Here is a 25,888-nt window from a genome sequence, read left to right on the forward strand (position 1 = left end):
ATATTACCATACTATGACTATGCTATTACTATGATACTACTATGACATTACCATACTATTACTATGATATTACTATACTATTACCATACTATTACAATGATATTACTATACTATTACCATACTATTACTATGATATTACTATACTATTACCATACTATTACTAGGATATTACTATGATATTACCATACTATCACTATGATATTACTATACTATTACCATACTATTACTATGATATTACTATACTATTACCATACTATTACATTACTATACTATTACCATACTATGATATTACTATACTATTACTATGATATTACTATACTATGACATTACTATACTATTACCATACTATTACTATGATATTATTATACTATTACCATACTATTACTATGATAATACTATACTATTACCATACTATTACTATGATATTACTATACTATTACCATACTATTACTATGACATTACTATGCTGTGACTATTACTATGATATTACTATGCTATTAATATTACTATACTATTACTATATTACTATGATATTACTATGCTATGACTATGCTATTACTATGATATTACTATGCTATGACTATGCTATTACTATGACTATGATATTACCATATTACCATATTACTATGGTATTACTATGATATTACCATGATATTACTATTACGATATTACTATGATATTATGATATTACTATACTATGACTATACTATAATATTACTATTACGATATTACTATATTACTATACTATTACTATGACTATACTATGATATTACTATTACGACATTACTATATTACTATGCAATTACTATGATATTACTATGATATGAATATACTGTGACTATACTATTACTATATTACTATACTATGACATTGCCATGATATTACTATTACGATATTATTATGATATTACTATGATATTACTATACTATGACTATACTATGATATTACTATTACGATATTACTTTATTACTATTACTATGATATTACTATGATATTACTCTACTATTACTATACTATGACCATACTATTACTATGACATTACTATGGTATTACTATACCGTTACTATGATATTACTATGATATTACTATACCATGACTGATATTACTATGATATTACTATACTACGACCATACTATGATATTACTATTAATATATTACTATACTATGACTATACTATTACTATGATATTACTATACTATTACTATATTACTATACTATGTCTGTACTATTACTATGATATTACTATACTATGACTATACTATTACTATGGTATTACTATATTATGGCTATACTATGACTATACTATTACTATGATATTACTATGATATTACTATATTACTCTACTATGACCATACTATTACTGTGTTATTACTATGGTATTACTATACCGTTACTATGATATTACTATGATATTACTATACTATGACTGATATTACTATGATATTACTATACTACGACCATACTATATTACTATATTACTATTACTATATTACTATACTATGACTATGATATTACTATGATATTACTATACTATTACTATTACTATACTATGACTGTACTATTACTATGATATTACTATACTATGACTATACTATTACTATGGTATTACTATATTATGGCTATACTATGACTATACTATTACTATGGTATTACTATATTATGGCTATACTATGACTATACTATTACTATGATATTACTATACTATGACAATACTATGACTATGATATTACTATATTATGGCTATACTATGACTATACTATGACAACTATATTACTATATTACTATACTATTACTATGATTATTACTATGATAGTTCTATGGTATTACTAGAATATTACTGGGATATAGTATTACTATGCTATTACTATGATATTACTGGGATATAGTATTACTATACTATGATATTACTAGAATATTACTGGGATATAGTATTACTATACTATTACTATGATATTACTAGAATATTACTGGGATATAGTATTACTATACTATGATATTACTAGAATATTACTGGGATATAGTATTACTATACTATGATATTACTAGAATATTACTGGGATATAGTATTACTATACTATGATATTACTAGAATATTACTGTAGTATTACTAGTACTGGTAGAGATCTGTGACGTGGGGCTGTGTGTTCAGGACAGCCACATAGCGCTCCACCTGGCTGTGAGGAGGTGCCAACTGGACGTGGTCAGATGTCTGCTCCGTCACCGTTGCCCCGTCGACCATCAAGATCGCCACGGCAACACGCCGCTGCACATCGCCTGTAAGGACGGCAACCTGCCCGTTGTCACGACACTGTGTGCTGCCAAGGCAACCCTTGACCTGCCCAACAAGGTAGAGATACTTTTGTTTTATTAATCAATTGACCAGGCTCAACCTACCCAGCAAGGTATATATTATCAGTACCTCAATCTGCCAATCAATTCATCAGTCAATCAATCCATAGCATTATTTTCCATTACAAACGAGGCTTCATATCTCTCTCTGCTAAACAGGACTCCAATATAATCCCATTATAACTGACCTTCTGATTCTGGTACCAGCGTTGTGATATTCATGTATTCTGAGATTGGATTGAAGCCATTTCTGTTATTTTGGTGCAGAGCTTCCCCCCCCCCAAAGGATTGTGGGAGGTGATGTGTATCCAGGAAGAGTGGTGTGTCGGAAGGCCAGAGCGCCTCGTATTTATTCATTTTGAGATCTGTGGTAAAATATTATTGGTTTCCTCAAGCTCATTGGTAGCGACAGGTCTGTTTGTCAAGTCGAGGGAAATGATTCTAGTTGAATTGAAAAGTCTGGTCTGATTTTCCTCTTGAATTAATGTAAACACGACGGTGACGCATGCTATTGGTTGAGTCCTGTCTGTGACGCGTGCTATTGGTTAAGTCCTGTCTGTGTGACGCGTGCTATTGGTTAAGTCCTGTCTGTGAAGCGTGCTATTGGTTAAGTCCCGTCTGTGACGCGTGCTATTGGTTAAGTCCTGTCTGTGTGATGCGTGCTATTGGTTAAGTCCTGTCTGTGTGATGCGTGCTATTGGTTAAGTCCTGTCTGTGTGACGCGTGCTATTGGTTAAGTCCTGTCTGTGTGACGCGTGCTATTGGTTAAGTCCTCTCTGTGATGCGTGCTATTGGTTAAGTCCTGTCTGTGTGACGCGTGCTATTAGTTAAGTCCTGTCTGTGATGCGTGCTATTGGTTAAGTCCCGTCTGTGACGCGTGCTATTGGCTAAGTCCTGTCTGTGATGCGTGCTATTGGTTAAGTCCTGTCTGTGTGATGCGTGCTATTGGTTAAGTCCTGTCTGAGTGATGCGTGCTATTGGTTAAGTCCTGTCTGTGTGATGCGTGCTATTGGTTAAGTCCTGTCTGTGATGCGTGCTATTGGTTAAGTCCTGTCTGTGACGCGTGCTATTGGTTAAGTCCTGTCTGTGTGATGCGTGCTATTGGTTTAGTCCTGTCTGTGTGATGTGTGCTATTGGTTAAGTCCTGTCTGTGACGCGTGCTATTGGTTAAGTCCTGTCTGTGACGCGTGCTATTGGTTAAGTCCTGTCTGTGTGATGCGTGCTATTGGTTAAGTCCTGTCTGTGATGCGTGCTATTGGTTAAATCCTGTCTGTGTGATGCGTGCTATTGGTTAAGTCCCGTCTGTGACGCGTGCTATTGGTTAAGTCCCGTCTGTGACGCGTGCTATTGGTTAAGTCCTGTCTCTGTGATGCGTGCTATTGGTTAAGTCCTGTCTGTGTGATGCGTGCTATTGGTTAAGTCCTGTCTGTGACGCGTGCTATTGGTTAAGTCCTGTCTGTGACGCGTGCTATTGGTTAAGTCCTGTCTGTGATGCGTGCTATTGGTTAAGTCCTGTCTGTGTGATGCGTGCTATTGGTTAAGTCCTGTCTGTGTGATGCGTGCTATTGGTTAAGTCCTGTCTGTGATGCGTGCTATTGGTTAAGTCCTGTCTGTGACGCGTGCTATTGGTTAAGTCCTGTCTGTGACGCGTGCTATTGGTTAAGTCCTGTCTGTGATGCGTGCTATTGGTTAAGTCCTGTCTGTGTGACGCGTGCTATTGGTTAAGTCCTGTCTGTGTGATGCGTGCTATTGGTTAAGTCCTGTCTGTGTGATGCGTGCTATTGGTTAAGTCCTGTCTGTGATGCGTGCTATTGGTTAAGTCCTGTCTGTGATGCGTGCTATTGGTTAAGTCCTGTCTGTGATGCGTGCTATTGGTTAAGTCCTGTCTGTGTGATGCGTGCTATTGGTTAAGTCCTGTCTGTGATGCGTGCTATTGGTTAAGTCCTGTCTGTGATGCGTGCTATTGGTTAAGTCCTGTCTGTGTGATGCGTGCTATTGGTTAAGTCCTGTCTGTGATGCGTGCTATTGGTTAAGTCCTGTCTGACGCATGCTATTGGTTAAGTCCTGTCTGTGTGATGCGTGCTATTGGTTAAGTCCTGTCTGTGACGCGTGCTATTGGTTAAGTCCTGTCTGTGACGCGTGCTATTAGTTAAGTCCTGTGTGATGCATGCTATTGGTCCTCGTTAGGAAGCATCCATCAGACTGGGTTATTAATATGTCAGATCAAGTCTAGTTTCTGTTTCTGCTGTTTAACTTCTTTTGCTTTCCTCCTTTACTTTAGGTTTTCTGTTAACACTTCACTAACTGTACCAACGTAACGCTCTGATGACCTTTAACCTCTGTCTCTCTCCAGTATGGCAGGACACCTCTCCACATAGCAGCTATCAACGACCTTCTAGAGGTAGTCTAACCCCTGACCTTTAACCTCTGTCTCTCTCCAGTATGGCAGGACACCTCTCCACATGGCAGCTATCAACGACCTTCTAGAGGTAGTCAGACACCTGTGTGTAGCTGGGGCCAATACAGACGCCGTCACCAATGTAAGATATTTAATCAATAAGGCCTGAGGGGGTGTGGTATACGGCCAATATATCACGGCTGAGGGCTGTTATTAGGCACAACGCAACGCGGAGTGTCTGGATACTGCCTTTAGTCATGATATGTTGGCCATATACCACAAACTCCCGAGGTGCCGTATTGTTATTATAAACTGGTTACCAAGGTTATTAGAGCAGTAAAATTGAATGTTTTGTCATACCCGTGGTATACGGTCTGGTATTCCACGGCTGTCAGCCAATCAGCATTCAGGGCTCGAACCAACCAGTTTATATTAACTTTGATACCACACCTTTTTTTAAGCACTTCCTGCAGCTGTGTTTCTGGGAAAATTTAAGGTACCAACACGTATCTCTGTGGAACTCCACATTACATTCACATTACATTACATAAAGCACCTTTCACAGAGTCTCAAATCAAAAAGAAAAAATGGAAACTAGTGGGTTGATCTGGTAGCTCTGAAAGATGTTTCTCTGGGGCTTGGTGTCCTGTTGGGTTGTTGTCTGTTTGTTCAGCATAAAGGAAGCAATACCCTGCTGAATAGAGCCTCACAGTAGAGGTGCCATAATACCCATAAAACCTAGCGGTCAAACGGAGAAATGTTTCCATTCATTTTTCACATTGGGGATTTTAGGAACATAAGGGCTGTGTTTCGTGTTGGCTAACCCTGATGTGACGTTTTGATAACCATGGAAATCTCTCTCGGACATGGGGACTTTTATCAATACATTTGTCAATATATTAGACCTCTCACTAAAGGCTTCAGTCATACAAATGTTATACTTAAATCCGAACTGGTTCTCTAGCAGATTAGTAAGGATATCTCACCCCGTGTCCCCAGAAGGGTCTTTTTCCCTTTAGTCAGATTACAACCTCTCACTTTGGGTTATTTGAAAATGAAATATTCTCCAAAATAACGCTATTTTTCGAACGAGTTATAGAAAGTTGATTTCAGTTTAATCCACCAGAAAAGACAGAACAAATAATACAACAAATATACTAATTGATTAAAAATCTATACAGTTACATCTATACAGTTACATCTCTACTATACAGTTACATCTATACAGTTACATCTATACAGTTACGTCCCTACAATACAGTTACATCTATACAGTTCCATCTATACAGTTACATCCCTACTATACAGTTACATCTATAAAGTTATGTTCCATCTATAAAGGTTACATCTATATAGTTATATTCCACCTATACAGTTACATCCCTACTATACAGTTACATCTATACAGTTACATCCCTACTATACAGTTACATCTATACAGTTACGTCCCTACTATACAGTTACATCTATACAGTTACGTCCCTACTATACAGTTACATCTATACAGTTACGTCCCTACTACACAGTTACATCTATACAGTTACGTCCCTACTATACAGTTACGTCCCTACTATACAGTTACATCCCTACTATACAGTTACATCACTACTGTACAGTTACATCTATACAGTTACATCTATACAGTTACATCCCTACTATACAGTTACGTCCCTACTGTACAGTTACATCCCTACTATACAGTTACATCTATACAGTTACGTCCCTACTATACAGTTACATCCCTACGATAGTTACATCCCTACGATACAGTTACGTCCCTACTATACAGTTACATCTATACAGTTACATCTATACAGTTACATCCCTACTATACAGTTACATCTATACAGTTACGTCCCTACTATACAGTTACATCTATACAGTTACATCTATACAGTTACATCCCTACTATACAGTTACATCTATACAGTTATGTTCCATCTATACAGTTACATCCCTACTATACAGTTACATCCCTACTATACAGATACATCCCTACGATACAGTTACATCTATACAGTTACGTCCCTACTATACAGTTACATCCCTACTATACAGTTACATCCCTACTATACAGTTGCGTCCCTACTGTACAGTTACATTCCTACTATACAGTTACATCTATACAGTTACGTCCCTACTATACAGTTACGTCCCTACTATACAGTTACATCTATACAGTTACATCTATACAGTTACATCCCTACTATACAGTTACATCTATACAGTTACGTCCCTACTATACAGTTACATCTATACAGTTACATCTATACAGTTACATCCCTACTATACAGTTACATCTATACAGTTATGTTCCATCTATACAGTTACATCCCTACTATACAGTTACATCCCTACTATACAGATACATCCCTACGATACAGTTACATCTATACAGTTACGTCCCTACTATACAGTTACATCCCTACTATACAGTTACATCCCTACTATACAGTTGCGTCCCTACTGTACAGTTACATTCCTACTATACAGTTACATCTATACAGTTACGTCCCTACTATACAGTTACATCCCTACTATACAGTTACATCCCTACTGTACAGTTACATCCCTACTGTACAGTTACATCCCTACTGTACAGTTACATCTATACAGTTACGTCCCTACTATACAGTTACATCTATACAGTTACATCTATACAGTTACGTCCCTACTATACAGTTACATCTATACAGTTACATCTATACAGTTACGTCCCTACTGTACAGTTACGTCCCTACTGTACAGTTACATCCCTACTATACAGTTACATCCCTACTATACAGTAACATCTATACACTTACATCCCTACTATACAGTTACATCCCTACTATACAGTTACATCCCTACTGTACAGTTACATCTATACAGTTACATCCCTACTGTACAGTTACATCCCTATGATACAGTTACATCCCTACTATACAGTTACATCCCTACTGTACAGTTACATCTATACAGTTACATCTATACAGTTACATCCCTACTATACAGTTACATATATACAGTTACATCCCTACTATACAGTTACATCCCTACTGTACAGTTACATCTCTACTATACAGTTACATCCCTACTATACAGTTACATATATACAGTTACATCCCTACGATACAGTTACATCCCTACTGTACAGTTACATCTATACAGTTACATCCCTACTATACAGTTACATCTATACAGTTACATCCCTACTATACAGTTACATCCCTACGATACATTTACATTTACATTTAAGTCATTTAGCAGACGCTCTTATCCAGAGCGACTTACAAATTGGTGCATACACCTTATGATATCCAGTGGAACAACCACTTTACAATAGTGCATCTAAATCTTTTAGGGGGGGGGGGGGTAGAAGGATTACTTTATCCTATCCTAGGTATTCCTTAAAGAGGTGGGGTTTCAGGTGTCTCCGGAAGGTGGTGATTGACTCCGCTGTCCTGGCGTCGTGTGGGAGCTTGTTCCACCATTGGGGTGCCAGAGCAGCGAACAGTTTTGACTGGGCTGAGCGGGGACTGTGCTTCCTCAGAGGTAGGGGGGGCGAGCAGGTCAGAGGTGGATGAACGCAGTGCCCTTGTTTGGGTGTAGGGCCTGATCAGAGCCTGAAGGTACGGAGGTGCCGTTCCCCTCACAGCTCCGTAGGCAAGCACCATGGTCTTGTAGCGGATGCGAGCTTCAACTGGAAGCCAGTGGAGAGAGCGGCGGAGCGGGGTGACATGAGAGAACTTGGGAAGGTTGAACACCAGACGGGCTGCTGCTTTCTGGATGAGTTGTAGGGTTTAATGGCACAGATACAGTTACATCGCTACTATGCAGTTACATCTATACAGTTACATCCCTGCTGTACAGTTACGTCTATACAGTTACATCCCTACTATACAGTTATATCTATACAGTTACATCCCTACTATACAGTTACATCTATACAGTTACATCCCTACTATACAGTTACATCCCTACTATACAGTTGCATCCCTACTGTACAGTTACATCCCTACTATACAGTTACATCTGTACAGTTACATCCCTACTATACAGTTACATCTATACAGTTACATCCCTACTATACAGTTACATCTATACAGTTACATCCCTACTATACAGTTACATCTATACAGTTACATCCCTACTATACAGTTACATCTATACAGTTACATCCCTACTATACAGTTACATCTATACAGTTACATCCCTACTATACAGTTACATCTATACAGTTACATCCCTACTGTACAGTTACATCTATACAGTTACATCCCTACTGTACAGTTACATCTATACAGTTACATCCCTACTGTACAGTTACATCCCTACTATACAGTTTCATCTATACAGTTACATCCCTACTATACAGTTACATCTATACAGTTACATCCCTACTGTACAGTTACATCTATTCAGTTACATCCCTACTATACAGTTATATCAATACAGTTACATCCCTACTATACAATTACATCCCTACTATACAGTTACATCCCTACTGTACAGTTACATCCCTACTATACAGTTACATCTATACAGTTACATCTATACAGTTACATCCCTACTATACAGTTACATCCCTACTATACAGTTACATCTATACAGTTACATCTATACAGTTACATCCCTACTATACAGTTACATCCCTACTATACAGTTACATCCCTACTGTACAGTTACATCCCTACTATACAGTTACATCTATACAGTTACATCCCTACTATTCAGTTACATCTATACAGTTACATCCCTACTATACAGTTACATCTATACAGTTACATCCCTACTGTACAGTTACATCTATATAGTTACGTCCCTACTATACAGTTACATCCCTACTATACAGTTACATCCCTACTATACAGTTACATCTCTACTATACAGTTACATCTATACAGTTACGTCCCTACTATACAGTTACATCTCTACTATACAGTTACATCCCTACTATACAGTTACATCTATACAGTTACATCCCTACTATACAGTTACGTCCCTACTATACAGTTACATCCCTACTATACAGTTACATCACTACTGTACAGTTACATCTATACAGTTACATCTATACAGTTACATCCCTACTATACAGTTACATCTATACAGTTACGTCCCTACTATACAGTTACATCTATACAGTTACATCTATACAGTTACATCCCTACTATACAGTTACATCTATACAGTTATGTTCCATCTATACAGTTACATCCCTACTATACAGTTACATCCCTACTATACAGTTACATCCCTACTATACAGATACATCCCTACGATACAGTTACATCTATACAGTTACGTCCCTACTATACAGTTACATCCCTACTATACAGTTACATCCCTACTATACAGTTGCGTCCCTACTGTACAGTTACATTCCTACTATACAGTTACATCTATACAGTTACGTCCCTACTATACAGTTACATCCCTACTATACAGTTACATCCCTACTGTACAGTTGCATCCCTACTGTACAGTTACATCCCTACTGTACAGTTACATCTATACAGTTACGTCCCTACTATACAGTTACATCTATACAGTTACATCTATACAGTTACGTCCCTACTATACAGTTACATCCCTACAATACAGTTACATCTATACAGTTACGTCCCTACTGTACAGTTACGTCCCTACTGTACAGTTACATCCCTACTATACAGTTACATCCCTACTATACAGTAACATCTATACACTTACATCCCTACTATACAGTTACATCCCTACTATACAGTTACATCCCTACTGTACAGTTACATCTATACAGTTACATCCCTACTGTACAGTTACATCTATACAGTTACATCCCTACTGTACAGTTACATCCCTATGATACAGTTACATCCCTACTATACAGTTACATCCCTACTGTACAGTTACATCCCTACTGTACAGTTACATCTATACAGTTACATCTATACAGTTACATCCCTACTATACAGTTACATATATCCAGTTACATCCCTACTATACAGTTACATCTCTACTATACAGTTACATCCCTACTATACAGTTACATATATACAGTTACATCCCTACGATACAGTTACATCCCTGCTGTACAGTTACATCTATACAGTTACATCTATACAGTTACATCCCTACTATGCAGTTACATCTATACAGTTACATCTATACAGTTACATCCCTACTATACAGTTACATCTATACAGTTACATCTATACAGTTACATCCCTACTATACAGTTACATCCCTACTATACAGTTACATCCCTACTATACAGTTACATCTATACAGTCACATCCATACTGTACAGTTACATCTATATAGTCACATCCCTACTGTACAGTTACATCCCTACTATACAGTTACATCCCTACTATACAGTTACATCTATACAGTCACATCCCTACTTTACAGTTACATCTATACAGTTACATCCCTACTATACAGTTACATCTATACAGTTACGTCCCTATTATACAGTTACATCCCTACTATACAGTTACATCCCTACTATACAGTTACATCCCTACTATACAGTTACGTCCCTACAATACAGTTACGTCCCTACAATACAGTTACGTCCCTACAATACAGTTACGTCCCTACAATACAGTTACGTCCCTACAATACAGTTACGTCCCTACAATACAGTTACATCTATACATTTACATCTATACAGTTACATCCATACTATACAGTTACATCCCTACTATACAGTTACATCTATACAGTTACATCCCTACTATACAGTTACATCTATACAGTTACATCCCTACTGTACAGTTACATCCCTACTGTACAGTTACATCTATACAGTTACATCTATACAGTTACATCCCTACTATACAGTTACATCTATACAGTTACATCCCTACTATACAGTTACATCCCTACGATACATTTACATTTACATTTAAGTCATTTAGCAGACGCTCTTATCCAGAGCGACTTACAAATTGGTGCATACACCTTATGATATCCAGTGGAACAACCACTTTACAATAGTGCATCTAAATCTTTTAAGGGGGGGGGGGGGGGGGGGTAGAAGGATTACTTTATCCTATCCTAGGTATTCCTTAAAGAGGTGGGGTTTCAGGTGTCTCCGGAAGGTGGTGATTGACTCCGCTGTCCTGGCGTCGTGTGGGAGCTTGTTCCACCATTGGGGTGCCAGAGCAGCGAACAGTTTTGACTGGGCTGAGCGGGGACTGTGCTTCCTCAGAGGTAGGGGGGGCGAGCAGGTCAGAGGTGGATGAACGCAGTGCCCTTGTTTGGGTGTAGGGCCTGATCAGAGCCTGAAGGTACGGAGGTGCCGTTCCCCTCACAGCTCCGTAGGCAAGCACCATGGTCTTGTAGCGGATGCGAGCTTCAACTGGAAGCCAGTGGAGAGAGCGGCGGAGCGGGGTGACATGAGAGAACTTGGGAAGGTTGAACACCAGACGGGCTGCTGCTTTCTGGATGAGTTGTAGGGTTTAATGGCACAGATACAGTTACATCCCTACTATACAGTTATATCTATACAGTTACATCCCTACTATACAGTTACATCTATACAGTTACATCCCTACTATACAGTTACATCCCTACTATACAGTTGCATCCCTACTGTACAGTTACATCCCTACTATACAGTTACATCTGTACAGTTACATCCCTACTATACAGTTACATCTATACAGTTACATCCCTACTATACAGTTACATCTATACAGTTACATCCCTACTATACAGTTACATCTATACAGTTACATCCCTACTATACAGTTACATCTATACAGTTACATCCCTACTATACAGTTACATCCCTACTGTACAGTTACATCTATACAGTTACATCCCTACTGTACAGTTACATCTATACAGTTACATCCCTACTATACAGTTACATATATACAGTTACATCCCTACTATACAGTTACATCTATACAGTTACATCCCTACTATACAGTTACATCTATACAGTTACATCCCTACTATACAGTTACATCCCTACTGTACAGTTACATCTATTCAGTTACATCCCTACTATACAGTTATATCAATACAGTTACATCTATACAGTTACATCCCTACTATACAGTTACATCCCTACGATACAGTTACATCTATACAGTTACATCCCTACTATACAGTTACATCCCTACTATACAGTTACATCTATACAGTTACATCTATACAGTTACATCCCTACTATACAGTTACATCCCTACTATACAGTTACATCCCTACTGTACAGTTACATCCCTACTATACAGTTACATCTATACAGTTACATCCCTACTATTCAGTTACATCTATACAGTTACATCCCTACTATACAGTTACATCTATACAGTTACATCCCTACTGTACAGTTACATCTATATAGTTACGTCCCTACTATACAGTTACATCCCTACTATACAGTTACATCCCTACTATACAGTTACATCTCTACTATACAGTTACATCTATACAGTTACGTCCCTACTATACAGTTACATCCCTACTATACAGTTACATCCCTACTATACAGTTACATCTATACAGTTACATCCCTACTATACAGTTACATCTATACAGTTACATCTATACAGTTACATCCCTACTGTACAGTTACATCTATACAGTTACATCCCTACTATACAGTTACGTCCCTACTATACAGTTACGTCCCTACTATACAGTTACATCCCTACTATACAGTTACATCTATACAGTTACATCCCTACTATACAGTTACATCTATACAGTTAAATCTATACAGTTACGTCCCTACTGTACAGTTACATCTATACAGTTACATCCCTACTATACAGTTACGTCCCTACTATACAGTTACATCCCTACGCTACAGTTACATCCCTACTGTACAGTTACATCTATACAGTTACGTCCCTACTATACAGTTACATCCCTACTATACAGTTACATCCCTACGATACAGTTACATCCCTACTGTACAGTTACGTCTATACAGTTACATCCAAACAGTTACATCCCTACTATACAGTTACATCCCTACTATACAGTTACATCTCTACTATACAGTTACATCCCTACTATACAGTTACATCCCTACGATACAGTTACATCCCTACGATACAGTTACATCCCTACGATACAGTTACATCCCTACGATACAGTTACATCCCTACGATACAGTTACATCCCTACTATACAGTTACATCCCTACTATACAGTTACATCCCTACTGTACAGTTACATCCCTACTGTACAGTTACACCTATACAGTAACATCCCTACTATACAGTTACATCCCTACTATACAGATACATCTATACAGTTACATCCCTACTATACAGTTACATCTATACAGTTACATCCCTACTATACAGTTACATCTATACAGTTACATCCCTACTGTACAGTTATATCTATACAGTTACATCTATACAGTTACATCCCTACTATACAGTTACATCTATACAGTTACATCCCTACTATACAGTTACATCTATACAGTTACATCCCTACTATACAGTTACATCTATACAGTTACATCCCTACTATACAGTTACATCTATACAGTTACATCCCTACTGTACAGTTACATCTATACAGTTACATCCCTACTATACAGTTACATATATACAGTTACATCCCTACTATACAGTTACATCTATACAGTTACATCCCTACTATACAGTTACATCTATACAGTTACATCCATACTATACAGTTACATCCCTACTGTACAGTTACATCTATTCAGTTACATCCCTACTATACAGTTATATCAATACAGTTACATCTATACAGTTACATCCCTACTATACAGTTACATCCCTACTATACAGTTACATCTATACAGTTACATCCCTACTATACAGTTACATCCCTACTATACAGTTACATCTATACAGTTACATCTATACAGTTACATCCCTACTATACAGTTACATCCCTACTATACAGTTACATCCCTACTGTACAGTTACATCACTACTATACAGTTACATCTATACAGTTACATCCCTACTATTCAGTTACATCTATACAGTTACATCCCTACTATACAGTTACATCTATACAGTTACATCCCTACTGTACAGTTACATCTATATAGTTACGTCCCTACTATACAGTTACATCCCTACTATACAGTTACATCCCTACTATACAGTTACATCTCTACTATACAGTTACATCTATACAGTTACGTCCCTACTATACAGTTACATCACTACTATACAGTTACATCCCTACTATACAGTTACATCTATACAGTTACATCCCTACTATACAGTTACATCTATACAGTTACATCTATACAGTTACATCTATACAGTTACATCCCTACTGTACAGTTACATCTATACAGTTACATCCCTACTATACAGTTACGTCCCTACTATACAGTTACGTCCCTACTATACAGTTACATCCCTACTATACAGTTACATCTATACAGTTACATCCCTACTATACAGTTACATCTATACAGTTACATCTATACAGTTACGTCCCTACTGTACAGTTACATCTATACAGTTACATCCCTACTATACAGTTACGTCCCTACTATACAGTTACATCCCTACGCTACAGTTACATCCCTACTGTACAGTTACATCTATACAGTTACGTCCCTACTATACAGTTACATCCCTACTATACAGTTACATCCCTACGATACAGTTACATCCCTACTGTACAGTTACGTCTATACAGTTACATCCAAACAGTTACATCCCTACTATACAGTTACATCCCTACTATACAGTTACATCCCTACTATACAGTTACATCTCTACTATACAGTTACATCCCTACTATACAGTTACATCCCTACGATAAAGTTACATCCCTACTATACAGTTACATCCCTACTATACAGTTACATCACTACGATACAGTTACATCCCTACGATACAGTTACATCCCTACTATACAGTTACATCCCTACTATACAGTTACATCCCTACTATACAGTTACATCCCTACTGTACAGTTACATCCCTACTGTACAGTTACACCTATACAGTAACATCCCTACTATACAGTTACATCCCTACTATACAGATACATCTATACAGTTACATCCCTACTATACAGTTACATCTATACAGTTACATCCCTACTGTACAGTTATATCTATACAGTTACATCTATACAGTTACATCCCTACTATACAGTTACATCCCTACTATACAGTTACATCTATACAGTTACATCCCTACTGTACAGTTACATCCCTACTATACAGTTACATCTATACAGTTACATCCCTACTATTCAGTTACATCTATACAGTTACATCCCTACTATACAGTTACATCTATACCGTTACATCCCTACTGTACAGTTACATCTATACAGTTACATCCCTACTGTACAGTTACATCCCTACTGTACAGTTACATCTATACAGTTACATCCCTACTATACAGTTACATCTATACAGTTTCATCCCTACTATACAGTTACATCTATACAGTTACATCCCTACTATACAGTTACATCTATACAGTTTCATCCCTACTATACAGTTACATCTATACAGTTACATCCCTACTATACAGTTACATCTATACAGTTACATCCCTACTATACAGTTACATCTATACAGTTACGTCCCTACTATACAGTTACGTCCCTACTATACAGTTACGTCCATACTATACAGTTACATCTATACAGTTACATCCCTACTATACAGTTACATCCCTACTATACAGTTACATCTATACAGTTACATCCCTACTATACAGTTACATCTATACAGTTACGTCCCTACTATACAGTTACGTCCCTACTATACAGTTACGTCCCTACTATACAGTTACATCTATACAGTTACATCCCTACTATACAGTTACATCTATACAGTTACATCCCTACTATACAGTTACATCCCTACTGTACAGTTACATCCCTACTATACAGTTACATCTATACAGTTACATCTCTACTATACAGTTATGTCCCTACTGTACAGCGTCGTGTGTTTTTCTCACTCTCTTTCTCTCCCCCTTTTCTCTCTCCCCCCTTTCTCTCTCCCCCCTTCCCTCCCTCTCTGTCCCTCCCTTTCTGTCCCCCCTTCCCTCCCTCTCTGTCCCTCCCTCCCTCCCTCTCCCTCCCTCTCCACCCCTGTCCCTCCCTCTCCCCCCTCCCTCCCTGTCCCTCCCTCTCCCCCCTCCCTCCCTCCCTCCCTCCATGTCTCTCCTTCAGGATGGTAAAACAGCAGAAGATGTGGCAGTGCAGGAGCAGCAGGAGCATGTTGCTGTGCTCCTGGGTAAACTGAAGAAGGTACTGCATCTCTGTGGTCCTCCACAATACATACAACCATTATGTTTTTATTTAACTATGAACACTGGTGATTAATATATCATTATATTAACTACTGGTGATTAATATATCCTTATAATTATATAAACTACTGGTGATTAATATATCATTATATAAACTATTATATAAACTAGGAGTTGTTCAATTTGATAAACTCTTTGGTTAGTGTCAGTTGATCTCAAAAAGTATTTGTATAGTTAGACAACCTTACATTTAAAAATATGAAATGATACCTCTTCTATCAAAAACCTGAAGCTCTCAGGTGCATTTACACTATGCTTTCAAATCACTTGTTTTAGGCCAGTAGTGTCGTTATTTAACTAGGAACAGTGGGTTAACCTCCTCCACAATACATACAACCTTTATATTTTTGTTTAACTATGAACAGTGGGTTAACCTCCTCCACAATACATACAACCTTTATGTTTTTATCACAATACATACAACCTTTATGTTTTTATCACAATACATACAAGCTTTATGTTTTCATTTAACCTTTATTTAACTAGGCAAGTCAGTTAAGAACACATTCTTATTTACAATGACGGTCTAGGAACAGTGGGTTAACTGCCTTGTTCAGGGGGCAGAACGACAGATTTTTACCTTGTCAGCTCGGAGATTTGATTTGATCTGGCCCAACACTCTAACCACTAGGCTACCTGCCGCCCCTTTAACCTCAGCCTGCATCAGACCAGCATACCATGCCAGGTCCCGTGGCAGGTCCCGTGCCAGGTCCCGTGCCAGGTCCCTTCCAGGTCCCATCCTTTTTCTCTCGATCTCTCTATCAATTCAATTCAAAGCGGCTTTATTGGCATAGGTAACGTGTTTACGTTGCCAAAGCAACTGAAAAAACTAAAACAAAACAACGACAAAAATCACAAAGTGAATTACACACACACATTTCACACACACACAACACATTTCAAGAGAATAACAACATTTAAAATATGTTAGTGGTTGAAAATGAAAAATGAAATAACATTTAAAATGTTACATCAGATATTTGGTGTTGTGACAATGTGCAGATAGTACTATGTATGAATGATGGGGAAATAAATAGGGGAAATAAATAGCCAGATAAATATAAGTTATAGTTCCATCGGTGTTTCTGACCCACTGGTTGACCTTTTCTTGTAGCAGCAGGTCACACATTTTGCTGCTGTGATTGGACACTGTGTGCGGTATTCCGCCTTCAGAATTGTCAAAATTATATTGGTTTTCAAATTATTTGTGGGTTTGTGTAATTTGAATTGAATCTCAATCTCTGTTCGTTCAGAAAGTATAATGTCAAAGTGGAATTCTGTTTTTCGAAACAGCCATGAATTTAAAATAGGTTAAATTTAGACTGGCTACTACACACAATACCCTATAATGTCAAAGTGGAAATATGTTTTTTATATATGTTTAAACCCCTTGACTTTTTCCACATTTTGTTGTGTTACAGCCTTAATTTAAAATGTTTTAAATTGATTGTTTTGTCGCTGGCTTACACAATACCCCATAATGTCAAAGTTCACATTTTTACAAATAAATGAAAAGCTGAAATGTCTTCAGTCAGTATTCAACCCATGTGTTATGGCCTAAAAAAGTTCAGGAGTAATAATGTGCTTAACAAGTCACATAATAAGTTGCAATAATAGTGTTTAACATCATTTTTGAATGACTCTGAGGGAGTCATTGAGTATCCCACACATACAGTTGAAGTGGGAAGTTTACATACACCTTAATACATTTAAACTCAGTTTTTCACAATTCCTGACATTTAATCCTAGTAAAAATTCCCTGTTTTAGGTCAGTTAGGATCACCACTTTATTTTAAGAATGTGAAATGTCAGAATAATAGTAGAGAGAATGATTTATTTCAGCTTTAATTTCTTTCATCACATTTCCAGTGGGTCAGAAGTTTACATGCACTCAATTAGTATTTGGTAGCATTGCCTTTAAATCGTTTAACTTGGGTCAAACATTGTGGGTAGCCTTCCACAAGCTTCCCATAATAAGTTGGGTGAATTTTAGCCCATTCCTCCTGAAAGAGCTGGGTTTGAGTCAGGTTTGTAGGCCTCCTTGCTCTAACACGCTTTTTCAGTTTTGCCCACAAATGTTCTTTGGGATGGAGGTCGGGCTTTGTGATGGCCACTCCAATACCTTGACTTTGTTGTCCTTAAGCCATTTTGCCACAACTTTGGAAGTATTTACGACCAATTTGCGACCAAGCTTTAACTTCCTGACTGATGTCTTGAGATGTTGCTTCAATATATCCACATAATTTTCCTACCTCATGATGCCATCTATTTTGTGAAGTGCACCAGTCCCTCCTGCAGCAAAGCAACCCCACAACATGATGCTGCCACCCCCATGCATCACGGTTGGGATGGTGTCCTTCGGTTTGCGAGCTTCCCCCTTTTTCCTCCAAAGATAACGATGGTCATTATGGCCAAACAGTTCTATTTTTGTTTCATCAGGCCAGAGGACATGTCTCCAAAAAGTACAATCTTTGTCCCCATGTGCAGTTGCAAACCGTAGTCTGGCTTTTTTATGGTGGTTTTGGAGCAGTGGCTTCTTCCTTGCTAAGCGGCCTTTCAGGTTATGTCGATATAGGACTCGTTTTACTGTGGATATAGATACTTTTGTACCTGTTTCCTCCAGCATCTTCACAAGGTCCTTTGCTGTTGTTCTGGGATTGATTTGCACTTTTCACACCAAAGTACGTTCATCTCTAGGAGACAGAACGTGTCTCTTTCCTGAGCGGTATGATGGCTGTGTGGTCCCATGGTGTTTATACTTGCGTACTATTGTTTGTACAGATGAACGTGGTACCTTCAGGCATTTGGAAATTGCTCCCAAGGATGAACCAGACTTGTGGAGGTCTACCATTTTTTTCTGAGCTCTAGGCTGATTTCTTTTGATTTTCCCATGATGTCAAGCAAAGAGGCACTGAGTTTGAAGGTAGGCCTTGAAATACATCCACAGGTACACCTCCAATTGACTCAAAAGATGTCAATTAGCCTATCAGAAGCTTCTAAAGCCACAACATTATTTTCTGGAATTTTCCAAGCTGTTTAAAGGCACAGTCAACTTAGTGTATGTAAACTTCTGACCCACTGGAATTGTAATACAGTGAATTATAAGTGAAATAATCTGTCTGTAAACAATTGTTGGAAAAATTACTTGTCATGCACAAAGTAGATGTCCTAACCGACTTGCCAAAACTATAGTGGTTGAAGAGTGGTTGAAAAACGAGTTTTAATGACTCCAACCTAAGTGTATGTAAACTTCCGATTTCAACTGTACAATTATCTGTAAGGTCCCTCTGTCAAGCAGTGAATTTCGAACACAGATTCAACCACAAAGACCAGAGTGGTTTTCCAATGCCTCACAAAGAAGGGCACCTATTGGTAGATGGGTAAAAAAAAATATAATTAAAGCAGACATTGAAAAGCATGGTGAAGATATTAATTTCACTTTGGATGGTGTATCAATGCACCCAAAATACAGGCGTCCTAACTCAGTTGCCGGAGAGGAAGGAACGTGCTTGTGTATAATTGCTGGTTATTGCTCCATATAATAATGATATGGTACAAAATATATATACATTTTAATGAACCGCTGGTGTATTATTTAGCACCTCTGATAGGGCTTTACATTGTAGAGAAACTCACCTCATCCATTTGACTAGTTAAATGCATCCTTCCTTCCCTCCCTCTCTCCCCATCCTCCTTCTCATCTTCCCTCCCTCCTTCCCATCTTCCCTCCCTCTCTCCCCATCCTCCTTCCCATCTTCCCTCCCTCTCTCCCCATCCTCCTTCTCATCTTCCCATCCTCCTTCTCATCTTCCCTCCCTCCTTCCCATCTTCCCTCCCTCCCTCCCCATCCTCCTTCCCATCTTCCCTCCCTCCTTCCCATCTTCCCTCCCTCCCTCCCCCATCCTCCTTCCCATCTTCCCTCCCTCCTTCCCATCTTCCCTCCCTCCTTCCCATCTTCCCTCCCTCCTTCCATCCATCCCTCCTTCTCTTTCTCAGCATATGACAGAAGGGAAGTGTCCGTTCATAAAAGTTTCCACCGCTGCCTCCGGTCCATAGTAGTATTTCTCCTCCCTCCCTCCCTCCCTCCCTCCCTCCCTCCCTCCCTCCCTCCCTCCCTCCCTCCCTCCCTCCCTCCCTCCAATATAAGTTTCCACCGCTACCTCAGGTCCATAGTAGTGTATCTCTTCACTCAGTAGTTATATGATCTGATTGCTCCCCGTCCCCCTCTCCAGAACAGCCATAAAGCCAGCTACATCCAGGCCCTGCGTCCCACCAGCACCCCCCAGCCCCGGGTCAAGCTGAAGCTGCTGGGCCACTGTGGCTGTGGGAAGAGCTCCCTCCTGGAGAGTCTGAAGTGTGGCATCCTAAGGGGCTTCTTCAGGAGGAGACGACCACGGGGCAACAACACCGCACGACATCCCAACTCACCCATGGACGGCAAGGCTGCAGGTAGGCTTCACGCGCACACACACACACACACACATACACACACAGGGACACACTGATTTTAATGGCTGAGGATGAACCGTAGCCACGTAGCAACATATCAAGGCCCAGGATAAGTTATTACTTATCTCCACCCCAACTCCCCAGCTCACCATAGTGGGATCATATTATTAGGATGTTCATGTCTCTGCCAAGGGCTTTGTTTGACAGGAAAACAGCCAGTATAGACAGTATGGTAGTATAGTAAACAGGTAGTATAATGTATAGACAGTATGGTAGTATAGACAGTATGGTAGTATAGTAAACAGTCAGTATAGTGTATAGACAGTATGGTAGTATAGTACACAGTCAGTATAATGTATAGACAGTATGGTAGTATAGTACACAGTCAGTATAGTGTATAGACAGTATGGTAGTATAGTAAACAGTCAGTATAGTGTATAGACAATATGGTAGTATAGTGTATAGACAGTATGGTAGTATAGTAAACAGTCAGTATAGTGTATAGACAGTATGGTAGTATAGTAAACAGTCAGTATAGTGTATAGACAGTATGGTAGTATAGTCAACAGGTAGTATAGACAGTATGGTAGTATAGACAGTATGGTGGTATAGTAAACAGGTAGTATAGTGTATAGACAGTATGGTAGTATAGTAAACAGTCAGTATAGTGTATAGACAGTATGGTAGTATAGTACACAGCCAGTATAGTGTATAGACAGTATGGTAGTATAGTAAACAGTCAGTATAGTGTATAGACAGTATGGTAGTATAGTACACAGTCAGTATAGTGTATAGACAGTACGGTAGTATAGTAAACAGTCAGTATAGTGTATAGACAGTATGGTAGTATAGATAAGTCAGTATAGTGTATAAACAGTATGGTAGTATAGTAAACAGTCAGTATAGTGTATAGACAGTATGGTAGTATAGATAAGTCAGTATAGTGTATAAACAGTATGGTAGTATAGTAAACAGTCAGTATAGTGTATAGACAGTATGGTAGTATTGTAGAGTGCTTCCCAACCTTTTTTGAACCATGATTGATAATGGCGTCAGAGGGGGTGGCTGCCATTTTATGGGCTCCTAGCCAACTGTGCTATTCAATTTTTTTCACATTGTTTGTAACTTATTTTGTACATAATGTTGCTGCTACCTTCTGTTATGACCGAAAAGAGCTTCTGGACATCAGAACAGCAATTACTCACCTCAAACTGGACCAAAAAACTGATTTAATGAGTCCGACGCGAAGGATATACTGCTTCTCCGAGACCAGGCTCAAATCCCCGCCATTCGCGTGAAAAGAAGACGGAGGAACAGTGGGAGGAGATCGGGGTGCCTTGTGAGAATTTGTCGTCAAGCGGGTAACCCGCCTCTACCATCCATTTTATTGGCCAACGTGCAATCACTGGAGAATAAACTGGATGATCTCTGTTCGAGACTATCCTACCAACGAGACATTAACTGACATCACCTCATACAAGTACTTGGGAGTATGGCTAGACGGTACACTGTCCTTCTCCCGGCACATATCAAAGCTGCAGGATAAGGTTAAGTCTAGACTTGGTTTCCTCTATCGTAATCGCTCCTCTTTCACCCCAGCTGCCAAACTAACCCTGATTCAGATGACCATCCTACCCATGCTAGATTACGAAGACATAATTTATAGATCGGCAGGTAAGGGTGCTCTCGAGTGGCTAGATGTTCTTTACCATTCGGACATCAGACTTGCCACCAATGCTCCTTATAGGACACATCACTGCACTCTATACTCCTCTGTAAACTGGTCATCTCTGTATACCCGTCGCAAGACCCACTGGTTGATGCTTATTTATAAAACCCTCTTAGGCCTCACTCCCCCCTATCTGAGATATCTACTGCAGCCCTCATCCTCCACATACAACACCCGTTCTGACAGTCACATACTGTTAAAGGTCCCCAAAGCACACACATCCCTGGGTCGCTCCTCTTTTCAGTCCACTGCAGCTAGCGACTGGAACGAGCTGCAACAAACACTCAAACTGGACAGTTTTATCTCCATCTCTGCATTCAAAGACTCAATCATGGACTCTCTTACTGACAGTTGTGGCTGCTTTGCGTGATGTATTGTTGTCTCTACCTTCTTGCCCTTTGTGCTGTTGTCTGTGTCCAATAATGTTTGTACCATGTTCTGTGTTGCTACCATGTTGTGTTGCTGTCATGTTGTTGTTAAGTTGCTACCATGTTGTGCTGCTACCATGTTGTTGTTAAGATGCTACCATGCTGTGTTTTCATGTGTTGCTGTCTTGCTATGTTGTTGTCTTAGGTCTCTCTTTATGTAGTGTTGTGTTGTCTCGTTGTGATATGTGTTTGGTCCTATATTTATATTGTATTTTTATTTTAATCCCAGGCCCCCGTCCCCGTTGGAGGCCTTTTGCACTTTTGGTAGGCCGTCATTATAAATAAGAATTTGCTCCTAACTGACTTGCCTAGTTAAATAAAAGTTAAATAAAATTAATAAAAAGTGTAATATCTGATGTTTCACCGAGTCGGGGCTGAACGACGACACGGATAATGTACAGTTGGCTGTGTTTTCTGTGCATCGGCAGGACAGAACAGCTACGTCTGGTAAGACAAGGCGAGGGGGGGGGGTGTCTATTTCTCAATAACAGCTGTTCGCCCGATGTCTAATATTAAAGAAGTCTCGAGGTATTGCTCGCCTGAGGTAGAATACCTCATAATAACCTGTAGACCACACAATCTACCAAGAGAGTTCTCATCTATATTATTTGTAGCCGTTTATTTACCACCACCCAGAAGCGGTGCTCCTAGTGACCGGGGAATTTAATTCAAACTTAAATCAGTTTTACCAAATTTTACCAGCATGTTAAATGTGCAACCAGAGGGAAAGAAACACTAGACCACCTTTACTCCACACACAGAGACGCGTACAAAGCTCTCCCTCGCCCTCCATTTGGCAACTCTGACCATAATTCTATCCTCCTGATTCCCGCTTACAAGTAAAAACTAAAGCAGGAAGCACCAGTGACTAGATCAATACAGAAGTGGTCAGATGACGCGGATGCTACAGGACTGTTTTGCTAGCACAGACTGGAATATGTTCCGGGATTCATCCAATGATATTGAGGAGTACACCACATCAGTCATCGGCTTCATCAATAAGTGCATTGACCACGTCGTCCCCACAGTGACCGTACGTACATATCCCAACCAAAAGCCATGGATTACAGGCAACATCCGCATCAAGCTAAAGGCTAGAGCTGCCGCTTTCAAGGAGATGGACACTAATTCAGACGCTTATAAGAAATCCCGCTATGCCCTCAGGCAAACCATCAAACAAGCAAAGTGCTTACGGCCCAGTACCTCCCTGGGGCCAAGCTTCCTGCTATCCAGGACCTATATAATAGGCGGTGTCAGAGGAAAGGCCATAAAATTGTCAGAGACTCCAGTCACCCAAGTCATAGACTGTTTTCTCTGCTACCGCACGGCAAGAGGTACCGGGGCACCAAGTCCAAGACCAAAAGGCTCCTGAACAGCTTCTACCCCCAAGACATAAGACTGCTGAACAATTCATCTAATGGCCACCGGACTATTTACATTGACCCCCCCCCCCCCCCCCTCCATTTGTTTTGTACCCTGCTGCTACTCGCTGTTTATTATCTATGCATAGGCACTTCACCCCTACCTACATGTACAAATTACCTCAACTAGCCTGTACCCCCGCACATTTGACTTGTAAGCATTTCACGATAAGGTCTACACTTGTTGTATTCGGTGCATGTGACAAATAAAGTTGGATTTGATTTACTAGAAACAAACTCAGTTTACCTATCTGTGGATTAATTAGAGGACCTTTTGCATTTCAGGTAAAATAACAACCCAATGTTTATATCCCAGGACAAATTAGCTAGCAACAGCAAGCTAGATAGCTAAATTACCATAAATGTTTAATGCTTTTCGACCTGTCCCCAAATTTCTATAGTTGTTTCAGAGTTTGTTTTGATATTTCAACCTACGTGTCGGGATCAGGTCTGGTGTGGATGGACAAAATCAACATGTGATGGCGCACAAGGATGCAGGCGGTCTGGTCAACATGTTATGTGGATGATGCTAATGTTATGCTGTGATTAATCAGGAGCGTCCAGATGCTGCACTTGATGAATTTATGAAATTGCTTCTTTATAATTATTGATAAACATGCACCTGTTAAGAAACTGACTGTTAGAACTGTTAAGGCTCCATGGATTGACGAGGAATTGAAAAACTGTATGGTTGAAAGAGATGGGGATAAAGGAGTGGCTAATAAGTCTGGCTGTACATCTGACTGGCTGACTTACTGCAAATTGGGAAATGATGTGACTAAACTCAACAAAAAGAAGAAGAAACTTTATTATGAAGCCAATATCAATGATATAAAAAATGA

General features: G+C 39.2%; 1 protein-coding gene across 5 annotated transcripts in view; it reads left to right on the forward strand.

Moving 5' to 3' along the window:
- dapk1 (death-associated protein kinase 1) overlaps positions 1-25,888 on the forward strand; it is a 178,927-nt gene that overhangs the window by 120,236 nt on the left and 32,803 nt on the right. For 3 of the 5 annotated variants that reach the window (XM_045695458.2, XM_045695459.2, XM_045695460.2), the window contains 4 exons: positions 2,150-2,347; positions 4,791-4,889; positions 16,880-16,957; positions 21,252-21,468. In XM_045695458.2, coding sequence (XP_045551414.2) covers positions 2,150-2,347; positions 4,791-4,889; positions 16,880-16,957; positions 21,252-21,468 — 592 coding nt within the window. Of the gene's footprint in view, positions 1-2,149; positions 2,348-4,702; positions 4,766-4,790; positions 4,890-16,879; positions 16,958-21,251; positions 21,469-22,641 lie in introns of those variants that run through there. The other 2 variants (XM_082961588.1, XM_082961589.1) reach the window with 2 other exon arrangements.

This window comes from Salmo salar, chromosome 15 (genome assembly GCF_965601325.2).
Source record: "Salmo salar chromosome 15, fSalSal1, whole genome shotgun sequence".
Classification (NCBI taxonomy): Eukaryota; Metazoa; Chordata; class Actinopteri; order Salmoniformes; family Salmonidae; genus Salmo; species Salmo salar.